This window comes from Cavia porcellus, unplaced genomic scaffold, assembly GCF_034190915.1.
Source record: "Cavia porcellus strain 051 isolate PalLab524CR breed Dunkin Hartley unplaced genomic scaffold, mCavPor4.1 scaffold_8, whole genome shotgun sequence".
Classification (NCBI taxonomy): domain Eukaryota; kingdom Metazoa; phylum Chordata; class Mammalia; order Rodentia; family Caviidae; genus Cavia; species Cavia porcellus.
In genome coordinates, this window is record NW_026947491.1 from 20178732 (window position 1) to 20191669 (window position 12938).

A 12938-nucleotide genomic window follows, 5' to 3' on the forward strand; every position below is an offset into this window, starting at 1 on the left:
CTAATTTCTTCTGGCCCTGATTTATGATGTTTTCTGACATCAAGGGATTGATTCTTTCACGGGACAGCCACCCTGGATCCTTCTGAGCACATTTATGACCCATTTTCAGGAAATAAAGCCTCTAAGCCCTTTAAGAATATGACGGGATCTCTGCAACTCCAGGAATAAAGCCTTTAATGCAACCAACCATTCCTCAGAAGTGAGACTGATATCCTGGGAGAGAGACTGGTTCAGAAATTCCTGGGTTACCGTTAATCATTTGAGCTCCACCAATGCTGATAGAGATTCGTTTCTTTTACAGGCTTAACTGAGTTGGGTGGCAAAGGAGCAGGAGCAAATCAGCGATGAAGGCGGGCTGTCTGAACTACCCAATCAGGGGGCGCGAAGGGGTGGGCACTTCCTGTGTCATGGCGCCACAGTGCGTATGCTCAGTGCATTGCTGACACCTCCCGCCTGACTACCCCGTCATATTTCATAATTTCTACTGGCTGCGAACTGCATTGGAAGGATTTCTGGGAGACCATCAGGCTACACAATGGTGACGTTGTGGGACGACAGCTGGGGATGGGAGGAATCTGGTGCTTTTTGGATGTTCGTGGTCAGGAACAGCCTTGTTGATCTGTAGCCTCCCTGCTTAGCTCCGGATTCCGAGGCCTTGCTGGGTTCCGGGGCTACGTCGTCAACTGAAACGTTTCCCCTTCGTTCAGGCAGGGACAACGCTGCGTCCCCAAGATGCTCTGACGCTGCCAGCCCAGGATACCTTCCTGGGCGGCCCCCGGCAAAGCTGTATCGCCAGTAGTCTGGAGCTAGCAGGACTGTAGGGAAATCCTGGGTTTCATACAAGCTATAAAACATCTCATCACTTTAAATTTTTATATGAGACCTCTGTTTGCAATTGTATTACTGCACGAACAGAGCTCGTGGTCTCAAAACATTGAGGAATAAAGTCGCAAACGAAAAGGATGTTAGCAGAGATTTTATTGCAAATAGCTCCCTGATTTCTGGAAGCGTCCCCAGTGGGTGACCCTGTGTTCTCTGGATCCAGAGCTAATCATGAATAAGCAGAGTCCAGTAAATGCTCAGGTGTTTAGTGTCCACGTATCCCAGATGGCTCTGTGGTTTTAAAACAATCACTTTGTACTCAGGCTTTACCCATTTCCTGTTAAAAGGAAAATGGGATTTCAGAGAAACACTGGATAGTTTGTGTTTTACATTCCTGGAAATTCAGACACTTAGGAGAGAGGGGCTGCATTCCTTGTTGAGGAAAAAGTTTAGTTGGTTCAAATTTCTGGGTAATTGGCTCTTCTCATTTTAATTCTTATCAAAATGGCTGATTTCCCAACTCTGTGTGTGGTCCTTCCTTAGTTAATTGCCTTATTTATAAGCTAGCTGTCTTAATTATTCTTCACAGGTACATTATTTAATTGAGGCTTTCCATAGAATTTTGAACACTAATAAAGATGGATGTGTTCCGTGTTACCAAAGGAGGGCAAAGTGTTCCTGCTAAGAAATAACTACCTGGAGGGGCTTCCTGTTAAAGCCACACTGAGTTACGTGTTGTACTGGGGCATTTACAGGGAGGTGCTCATGTGATATTGATATGATTGGAAAGGCAAAGGTGTATTGTTTCTGAGCTATCTGCTTTGTAGTCTGTGGGCCATTTACAGACTTGTTTTAAAAAAATTGAAATATTGAGTATTTTTATGTAAAACATACTGAAGTAGGTGTAAATTCCCATAGTTAAGCTCTGCAGGCATATGACTAAATAGAATAAATGGGTTTTTTGAGCAGTCAGGAACAAAGGGGAATAAAAAGGAAATGGGAGAGCCGGAGTTTTTGGAGGATGGCAAACATCATCAGCTACAACAGTAAAATTCTCCAAAAGTGAGATTTTTCTTATAGTGGAGGATTGTATGCTTCTTTATTCTGAGATTGGGTCAAAGGTCACAAGCTTAGAGAAGGAAGGAGAGTTTAGTAACAGAAGTATTTGTTCTGTGAATACAGATGAGCGTACCTATCATTTTACAGCAAAATTAGAATTTGGAAACTAGTCTTGGGTGTTTAAAAGTAGGCATCTTTCCTGATATGGAATGGGAAGGGGATTTCTTTGGATACAAAAGATTTCAAGCTGTGTCTGATCCTCTTCATTGTACAGGGATGGAACTCAGGAATTTTGCCCCTAGCTGCTCTGCTTAAATGATTTTTCTTTTTCTTTTTTTGTTTTTAATTTTTGAGATCAGATCTTACTAAGTTGCCCAGGCTTGGAAAACATTATGATAATCTCTATGTCCTGGACTATTGGGAACATAGACCTGTGCCACCTTGCTAGTTTAAAGACTTGAGTCTTCAATCACCATGATATACCAAGATTTCAGTGCTAGGGTAAAGTAAATACCACTGAGGCATGGCGGTGCACACCTTTAATGCTAGCTACTTCGGAAAATTTGGCAGAAGCATTAAATCACCAAACACCGCCTGGTTAACTGAGGAAGACCTTTTTTTCAATATGAAATAAATTTGTTGTGGTATACCTGCGGTCCAAACTAACTTGTCTAATGTGCACAAGGACTTGAGTTTAGTTTTAGTAATAAAGAGAAAAAGAAAATTTTAGTGGAAATCTTAATTTTGAGTCTTACTCATTTTTCACACTAGTGGTACATAGATTCTTATGGTGGTGTATAGCAGTAACAATTTAGTGTTGTATCAGAAACAGGACACCATGGGGGCAGCAACCACACTTACAGTGTACTTTATTCAATAAAATGTACGAGATATTTAGTGTCTTACTATGAATTTGACTTTGTGTTCCATAAATTTCCCCAAATACACCTCAAGATATGTGTAGTGAACAGGTTAAAAGGACTCAAGGCTTAGTTATGAATTTTGCTTAATTGGGTTTATTCTGTGCTTTTTCAATACATTTTATCTTCATTTATCTTTGGCTTGATGTCTCTTTTCAGCTCAAGAAGCCCTCTAGATTCATTTGTTCAACTCTTCATAGAGTCGTCTGTACAACATGACACTCACTACATTGTTTCTCATTTTGAATGCTGTGTTAATCAATTTTTCCTGTGCAACCCAAATCTGAGAAGAGAATAATAGTGTTTCAAAAAGTGAAAAATACGCTGCCTTTGTGTTTGTTTTGTTTTGTTTTTAGCTTTGGTTTGTTTTTTTTTTTTTTTTTTTTTTTTTTTTTTTTAATTATAAAGAGCTGCCCCACTCTGGTGACACTGTTTGGATTACATCACCTAGAGAAGGGAATAGGATAAGTTTCACTGGAAGAACACAGGGCTGAGTAGGTGGAGCACAAGACACCAGTGGTGTCAAGGTTGAAAGGGAAAATATTCCACTTTGTTGTTTTCATTTGTGCTCATCATGGAAACCGTTATAACTTCTTTAACCTTGGATCATCATCTGCCTCTCTACACTGGAATTACTCCTCCTGAAACTACTTTGTGTTCCAAGTCTATAGGTATACTTTATTATCCTATACTTAGAATATCAAATATTTATGAAATTATTAATAAATATTTTGTTATCTCATTTGTTCCTATGTTTTCAAAGAATAAAGTTTCTACTTTTTTTTTTTTTTTTTTTTTTCTGGCAGGGTATTCCTGTTAGTTTAATTTGGCCTTGAGCTTACTATGTATACCAGGTTGGCTTCAAACTCAAAGTAATCCTCTTGACTCAGCCTTCCAAGTGCCGGGATTATGGGCATGTATCACCACACCTAGATTTATATCTCCTAATAACACTGATGGCTCCTTGATTTTTTTCCCCCCCTGGGGAAACTGCTTTTTCACGTCTAAAAATTAATGTTATAAAATTCAAAGGAATTCAGTGTATCTTTCCCATTTGAATATGCAATTTATGTAGAAGTGTAGGACAGTTTAGATTTTTAAGTCCATACCCTTTTCTCTCTAAACATAAATTAAACATACTGTGAGTTCTTCTAGAGATGTTTAAACCACCTGCATCATGAATCAGTGTTCTGTTTACCTGTAGATACACAGAAGGCTTTCTCTAAGTTTTGTTTTTGGAGGGGTAGTTTGACACAGGATCTCACCATAATCTTGACAGGCCTTGAAGTAATAACTGGAGCTGTACTTTGGATTCATATCAATTCTCAAACTCATAGAAATCTTCCTTCATCAGCCTCCCAAGGGCAGGGATCATAGCCATGTACACCACACCTGGCTGAAGTTTTCCTTTTGTAATTAGAGCCTGATTACTTTGTATTATCTCCATTTGTAATGTGTTCTATGTATTTTATTCCTGTTCTTCCTGTTATTAAACTCCCTTAGATGTTCCTAGGATTTCTTATATTGAAGTGCAAGTTGATCATTTGGTGTCATTGAACTATAATATGTCACCCTTCTACTGTTTTCCTTGTCCTTAGACTTACTCTGATTGTACTATTTTTCCACTGATGTTTTCATTATTACTCATAAACTGTTTAATGTTTTATTAAGTTTTTTGTGTGAAACCAGATTGAGATTCCAAAGTGCAGCCAGAGAGCATCAAAGAAAGAGTTACTTAATTGTGTGAAGAATTAGATTTGAAAACAGTTATCATCTGTGGTCTATCAGAACCATTCGGTAGATATTTATGTTTGCCTGTGTTTTATGAGTGGTCATTTGCAGGCACCCTCTTATGAGCTCTCCCTTAGAAACAATGCACAAATAAAATTTCTGTGACCCGACAAGCAACAAGTTCTTCTATTCTGCTATAGCTAGAGTTGTGAGCTGGAATCTAGCATCAGAATTACTGTGTAGAAACTAGTGTGTGCATGTGTTTGGCAACCAAAGCAAGAAGTTTATATTTGAAGCCATCAACTTTAATTCAGCTTTTATAAGAGGAGTTAAAGCTCTCAGGCTGTGAATGTGAACCTTCTTCAGGAAATACATGTATAATTGTTTAGGAAGCAGTGACCATGGAAGATGTGCTTGTGAACTTCACCATGGAGGAGTGGGCTGTGCTGAATCCATCCCAGAAGAAGCTCTACAGAGATGTGATGTGGGAGACGTTTATGAATATGACTGCTGTAGGTAAGGGTGACGCTTCCTCATTTACACAATGAGAACATTGGTTCTTGCTGATGGGTACAGATTCGGTAAATAGAATGTGAAAGTATTTTGAAGAATATCTCAGACCAGTGATCTGGGATTTAGCTCAATGGCTTAAGTGCCTGCCTAGCAAGGGGAAGGTCATGAGTTCGATCCCCAGTACCAAAAAAAAAAACAAAAAAAAAAGAAAAGCAATGTAAAGGAATATCTCAGGCCAACTTTATACCATGGATGTAACTGCTGTCTTCTAATTTTTATAGAATGGTAGTGATTTTTTTTTTTTTTTTAATTTCTATTCAGGAAGGACCTGGGACTACCAGCAAATAAAAGAATACAAATATTGTTCAAGAAATTTAAGGTAACTTATATTTACAAGTAAAACTTAATATTCCCTTAGAGTGTAATGTGTAAGCAGAAATATTACAGACAAAGAAACTTAACAAAGGAGACTATAGTCTAATTAATTTAATCTTACAAAAATTCTCCAGCTATACATACAGATTGATTTTCTAAAATCTGACACTTGAATACAGAAATGTTCCGATACAGGAAACTATTTTAGTAGTGATGTTATGCAACAAGAGACACTGTCATATATCAGTGTACAATATTGTTTCGTGATCTTAACTACGAAAACCAGTGAAATTACATACTGTGTATAGGCATATATGAAAAGAATAAATTTTGTACTTTGACAGGAATTCATCATCAAGATATATTTTTGTGTATATATGAATATGAAGCATACATTTTCTAAAGAACTGCTAACCTGGAAGCACTATTCAAAATGAAAATGCATCCTATTGTACTAATACATGATTTGTAAACACCCTCCAGAGAATTGAAATTTAATATTCTTAGAAGGGACCCTCTTATGTTGTAGGTAGGAACATAAAATAGAAACATTCTAATAATCAACACAAAGATATTTCAGAAAATAAAACTAGAAATTTGCATTTGATCTAGTAAACTTCCCTAAATATATTCTGAAAGGACATAAAACTTTCCTATCTTTGTGACACATGCATACTTGTACTTAGAGCTACACTGCTCTATCCATAGTATGGATCTATCATATCCATCAGTATTCACAGTGGCTACTTTCTGGAAATCAGTACTAATCCTTTGTATTCACTAGATGCCCATCATTTTGTGCATGGATAAAGAGCATGGGGTGGGGGGCAGACTCACCATAGTCATACCTTCCTATAATCCCCCCACAATGGATGAGGCTGGTGAGCAGGATGACACCATGAAGGTCACCCTGACCAGATGACTAATCAGTGAAAATCGCTCTCAGAGAAACTAGAAGAGTGATTTATGGCTAAGACTGGTTTAATTCTCCGCACTGAAAAAAACATGCTATATATTTGGCCATAAGGAAGAATAATATACCTTTTGACAAATAAAAAATAAGTGGACTCCATTTCATTAAGTTAAATGAAATAAGGCAGTCACAGAAAGTGAATATCTTGATTAATTTTCTTTTATATGAGATACCAAAATGTAAATTATGGAGTAAAATTAAGGAGAAGTGATAGGCTAATTTTTTGGAGATGGAAAAGATAATCAGGATGAGGAGAAAAGTGGTAAGAGATATGGGAAAATGTCTCAAAAATGATCAGTGTGAAATACACCTAAACTAGACTTTGTGTATTGCAAACATTTATCCATTTAAAATTCCCAAATTAATAAAATCCTTGGGGAAATGAGTGTTTTTAGAGGAAGCCTCCATGGAATTCAGCCTATTAGTCCCAAAATTTCTTACCACCCTGAAGCTGAAACTTGTCCTGGTAAATTATTGACATGGAGACCTTTTTTATTGTGATTGATATTTTTGGTTGTTTTGTTTATTTTATTTTTTTTTCTTTAAAGAAATAAAGAGGCGGTAAAATTCTATCAAAATAAAACTTGGAATCAACATGAAAAAATACTCCTTTGGACTTCAGCTCTGAAAATGGAGATGCAACATTCTGCTCTAAAGGCAGCTAAAAGCCTTGCTTGTAGAAAATCCCTGTCTGGCCATTTATCACAAAATATGTCCATTTTTCCTGACACTGTACTGAAACAACATGGATATATGAAATTTGATGGCAAGCAGGGTGATTGTAATGAACATGGAAAATCCTGCAGCGATTTGCAGTCCTTTCAGAAGCATGCAAGGACAAAGCCTGAAGAGAATCAACATAAGCGAGGTGTGAACACCTTTTATGACCCTAGGGAAAGAACTCACCTTGCAGAGGAGACCTTTGTATGGAAGAAAAGAGTAAAGAGCTTCAGCCCTCACAGTGGATTTAGAATCCCTGACATAATTCACACTGGGAAGAAACCCTATGTATGCAAGCAATGTGGAAAAGAATTTGCTGATAATCCTGCATTTTATAGACACAAATGCACCCACACAGGTGGGAAACCCTATATATGTAAGCAGTGTGGGAAAGCATTCACTACACTCAGTTATCGTAAAATACATGAAAGAAGTCACACTGGGGAAAAACCGTATGTATGTGAGAAATGTGGAAAAGCATTCACTAGACAGATGTGTTGTAAAATACATCAAAGAAGTCACACAGGGGAGAAACCCTATGTATGTCAGCAGTGTGGGAAAGCATTCACTACATTGAGTTATTGCAAAATACATGAAAGAAATCACACTGGCGAGAAACCGTATGTATGTGAGAAATGTGGAAAAGCATTCACTAGACAGATATGTTGTAAAATACATCAAAGAAATCACAGTGGGGAGAAACTCTATGCATGTAACCAATGTGGGAAAGCATTCACTACCCTGAGTTATTGTAAAATACATGAAAGTAGTCACAGTGGGGAGAAACCCTATGTATGTAAGCACTGTGGAAAAGCATTTGCTACACAGAAGTACTGTAAAGCGCATGAAAGAAATCACACTGCTGAGAAACCGTATGTGTGTGAGAAATGTGGAAAAGCATTCAGTAGACAGATGTGCTATAAAATACATGAAAGAATTCACACTGGGGAAAAACCCTACACATGTGAACAGTGTGGAAAAGCATTTAGACAACAGAGTAATTTTAAAATGCATGAAAGAATTCACACTGGGGAAAAACCCTATACATGTAGTCAATGTGGGAAAGCATTCACTACACTGAAATATTGTAAGATACATGAAAGTAGTCATACTGGGGAGAAGCCCTATGCATGTAAGCACTGTGGGAAAACATTCATGCAAAAGGGTACCTGTCAAATACATGAAAGATCTCACACTGGGGAGAAACCCTATATATGTACATATTGTGGGAAAGGATTCAGTGCACTCAAATGCTGTAAAAGACATGAGAAATCTCACACTGGGGAGAAACGTTTTGTGTGTAAGCAATGTGGGAGGGGGTTTACTACACGCAAATATTTTCAAAAACATGAAAGAACTCATGTGGGTGAGCAACCCTGTGCAAGTAAACTGGAATAAGACGTGCTAGTCCACAGATTCTTAGGTCTCGCCCTGATTTGGAGCCCCATGTATATAAGCAGTGTGGGGACAGTATTCAGTGAGCAGTTTTTATAGACTACATAGAAGTCACACAGCAGAGAAACCCTATATATTTAAGTCTGTTTTGAAAATCTTGTGAAAATTCCTCATGTAGAGATTTATATAAATTTAATAGAAATTTTGATGTCTGTATTCCTAAACAAATTTTCCAGAAAATACAATCCCAGATGGAGATATACTAGAGTATTCCTTTTGTGTTTTTCCGTAAATCACTCACAAATACCTGAATTATGTTTCTGTTGTGTCGTCGCCGCCCCCCCCCCACCACCACCACCAGGGAATGAACTCATGATCTTGCACTTACCAAGCAAGAGCTTGAATCACTAAGCTAAATCTCCGGCTATGTATCTGTTTTCTTTATTACAAAAAATTGACATTGTTTTGTAAGCCATTATTTATAATGTATACTGTCTTCTAATTAAACAAGATGAATTGAACTGCATTTTTTACTTTCAAGTAGGATATTTATGTAGTTTTAATTCTGTTTTTATTATCAGGAAATAAAGAGTAAATTATTGTCTTTTAATGCATGGATTTACTCATTAGCTTTGATTTTAATTTTCTTGGTGTACACACTTAATATTCAGTGTAGAAAAGATTTTTGAATTTGATGTTATGTATACATGGAAACAAACATTTTGGAAAATTCATTTGTTTTCACAACTTGTATTCTGTATCTTTATTTCTGTAGCTGATCATGGGGTCATAGCTGGTATTTAGAACTAAATTATACTACCCATTCTGTATTTCCTTGGCATTGAGGAAGCACCTCAGCAGGTGTTAGTTCTTTCTTTGATATGGTGGCCCATACCTTTAGTACCAATGTTCCTTGACCACTGGACATTTTGCCAAGATTGTTTTAATATCCTCTTAACTTTAATAGAAGGGTATAGTAATACTAGGATGCACCCCAAGGGTTCTCCTACATGTCAAGTATATTTTTTTCTTTCCTCCATTGGGCAATAAGGTTTAGTTCTCCCTTGACAGTCTGGGTCAGTCATCTCACTTAACACTGTAATGCCCTTTTTAGCTTGTTTCCTCAGAGTCATTAGGAGAATAAAATGGCTTGGGGAAGTCTTCGTGTTCAGTTCAGTGATATCATTGTTGTGCTTCCTGGCCCAGGTCTTTGCCCTTCTGGAATTAAGACCTCTTTAAGACAGAAGAACATAAGCTCATGAGAATAGGGTGCAAAAATTTTTCTTGTAGATCACTACAAGTAATGCAGTGTGATACCCCTCTTACTTCACACCTTCATTACTTGACCTATAAATCATTAAAGGGCTTCTGAGTCTGTAAACTCTGTGCTGATTGAAGGTCTGTAATTCCATTATTACTTTTTGAAGTAAATTTCTGTTCATTTGCCCTTTTTAATTTTATAAATCTAAAATTTTTTTAGGCTTTCTATCCACTTCATTTTTGGAAACACCATGGATAATCAGCAAACACCATAGGTCTACACACACCTGACAATTCTGATCATTGTCCATTTTGGTAAGTGCAAGAACTTAGCTTTGGCAATCCTGGGTTGCCACTTGAATTCTACCACTATTAGATCTAATCAAACTCCCTTAACTTTCCCAGTTAGGAGTCTGTGGTCCCTATTGTCAGGTCTAGCATACAGAGAAGAGCAATGACGAGGGTTTTGAAGGATGCTGTGTACTCTTCTCATGAGTGCATTTCTTAAGGTTTCAGTGAAGATTGAATTTTCTGGAACATTCCAATGTGACAGGTTAGGATTGACATGGCAAATCCATTGCAGCTTTTCCATTCCTAGTCCTCTGAATCCCCTCATCAACAGTAAACCATGGAGTGTCAGGCATCTCACAGCGGATCCTATTTTGAGGCATGCTTTGCCAACTAGTGAAATAAACTATTAAAACCATTCTTCCAATAAGCTGCAACATTAAGTTCAGAATCACCTGTTCACAGGCCCATATCATTAAACTTAAACTGATATAGGTTTATATTTTACCATCATTGCCCACTATACAAAAATTCCATCCCCACGTTACTCATCATACCTGTGCATATAAGACTTACAAAATTCAAGTTCTTTGGGAAAATCATTTACCTCCTCATGGGTCACAGTATGTACCTCATGCATAGGAATCTTTTGTGATTTGTTTCTGGTTATAGGCATAGAGACAAAAGTGAGTGATCTGAGCAAGTCAATAACAATATCCGCATGATCATGCTTGGACAATGTAGTATTAGTTTCCTCATATATAGTGGTAGAAGCCACATCCACTGGGGTGGTAAAGCTACATCCACCACTGTGGTGTGGAAGTCTCTTCCTCTGGCATACTAATTTTGAGAGTCTATACCATCAACACCCTCAGCCTCATCAGGATCCTCTTAAGTGTTTGTATCCTTCTTTAAAGGGCACCACTGTTTTCTGATCAGTGCCCTCAGCTTTACTCAGATAACTTTTGAGGCTGAGTATTGAATTTACACTGTACTGCAGCTAATCAAATTTTGCTGTTTGGATTTTTCCAATCTTAAATGGCTAAAAGAAAGATTCTCTTTCAGGACACACTTAGAAAATTTAATATTTTTAATGTGTGTCTGGAATTGGGATTTGAATTTTAGAATTCCTTTTTTAATGTATTAATTTGTCCTCAGAGAATTTTATTGTATAGGAAGGGGTTCACCTTATTGCCCCTCATTAGCTTGTTCAGAGATGCTTAGGGTAACCAGACCTCACCATTGTATTTCCCACTCTGCCAAAAATATTCTAAAGTTTAATATATATAAAGTCTATAAATTTCTTATATTTCATAATTGGTGAATTAAGACAAACAAATAGATCTGCATCGTGTATTAATTCAAGCACTTCACAGCAAGGGTTATCAGTATTCCCCACAGTACTAGGAGAGACCATGTTGTCTTTAGAGCTCATCAAACTAGAGAGCCAGCTCTGGGATACTCTAAAGATGTTAAAGAACTTCATCCTCCCAATTCTGTTTTTCTCGAGCTGTTCCCAGTACCAAAATCTCTATCATTCAGTGCTTACTAATGAAACAGATTTATCGTAAAATATACAAATTTAAAAGTCTGGCATTCAGTGGCCACTCACATAGTCATATGTGGAACAGTGCAAAGGTCTGTCCATGAGCTGGAGAAATGAAGCATCTGTTTGAATACCTGGAGCCCAGTATAGTTTTCAGTGTCACTGTCAGATGGCCAAAGGTTCTATGCCACAAGGCCATATTGTCTTTGCTGGAGGCTAAAGAATCTGTGCTGGAAGCCAGGAGACAATGTCCAAGTTGAAGATGTACACTGGAACTACACCAAAGAAAAAGAACCAATAATTTCTTCTTTGTTTCTCTTTTGTAATATTTTGCAACAGTCCTCTGTAGAGTTGATCTTCTATACTCATAATCATGCTTTTCCCATTTAGTTAGGCATTTTTCATTCACATTGACATAGTAATCTATGCCTATTTATAAATCCCTGCAAAAAGTATGGTTGATGGCATGATTTATCAGGAACGAACGACACTGCCAAAGGAATTTTTGTCAACAGTGGACTTGTTTTGGGGACAATGATTGTTATTGGACGTCATGAAGCAAATGCTTTTGTTCTATTCCATGATCCTGTCAATGTTACTTATTCCTGTGTCAGGGTGTCACATACAGGATGACTAGTAAAGCATGAAAATATACAATGTACATTAGTGAAGCTGGAAAGTCTAAGAGCAGAGCACAAAAATGCTAGTGAAACATTTCCTGCATGATACATGGTTGAGTGTTAGGTAAGTGCTAATGTAATAGCACAGGTGAATCCTGTTTTATGAGATGCCCACCCCAGTCATAAATGGAAATAACAGACAAAGATACTGACTTTAAAAGACCCAAAATCCATAGAGAAAGGAAAGAAGCCGAGAGGAAGGAGCCAGGGATAGATTTGGTCCCTCAGGTCACACTGTCATGATTCAACCAGGCACACCGACAAGTGTGCTTTGTTAATAGCCTATACATCTTTCAAGCCACAGTTATTAACACAAGTATCACTTGACTCCTGGTAAATTTTGACAGGTGGAGAATTTCAACACCTGATGGGCCAGCTTACAGCCTAAAGCCATTTTGCACCCCTGCCACATCACATGGAGGAATTAATCAGGTGGACAAAATGTGGAGCAGTTCCAGCAGCTTCTCTGGTCTTCACACTGCAAATACCTTTATCTTCAAAAATTGTGGTATTTTATAGAACCTTGGATAAAGTATGAAGCTTTTCTGACTGGGTAGGAATGCTTGCTTTTTAAAAATTTTTACTCATTTTCAAATATTGCTAACATGCAACTCCAATATCTTCATTTACACAATAATTGTTTCCCTCTTGGGGCC

At 37.5% G+C, this 12938-nt stretch overlaps 1 protein-coding gene across 2 annotated transcripts; it reads left to right on the forward strand.

Annotated features, from left to right (window-relative positions):
- Nucleotides 1-399: 399 nt before the first annotated feature.
- LOC111755901 (zinc finger protein 14-like) lies at nt 400-9118 on the forward strand. Of its 2 annotated transcripts, XM_063254460.1 has the most exons (5): nt 400-538; nt 2961-3472; nt 4922-5048; nt 5367-5424; nt 6942-9118. In XM_063254460.1, the coding sequence occupies exons 3-5, from the start codon at nt 4934-4936 to the stop codon at nt 8509-8511; spliced, it is 1743 nt and encodes a 580-aa protein (XP_063110530.1). In that variant the 5' UTR covers nt 400-538; nt 2961-3472; nt 4922-4933; the 3' UTR covers nt 8512-9118. The 2 variants fall into 2 exon arrangements, with proteins under 2 accessions (XP_063110530.1, XP_023419531.1); XM_023563763.2 differs by lacking the exon at nt 2961-3472.
- Nucleotides 9119-12938: the final 3820 nt, after the last annotated feature.

Excerpts from the sequence above, each read along its gene's own strand:
- LOC111755901 (XM_023563763.2), top strand. Across the intron at positions 5,049-5,366 it reads TATGAATATGACTGCTGTAG|GAAGGACCTGGGACTACCAG; the intron begins GTAAGGGTGACG and ends ATTTCTATTCAG. Across the intron at positions 5,425-6,941 it reads TATTGTTCAAGAAATTTAAG|AAATAAAGAGGCGGTAAAAT; the intron begins GTAACTTATATT and ends TTTTCTTTAAAG.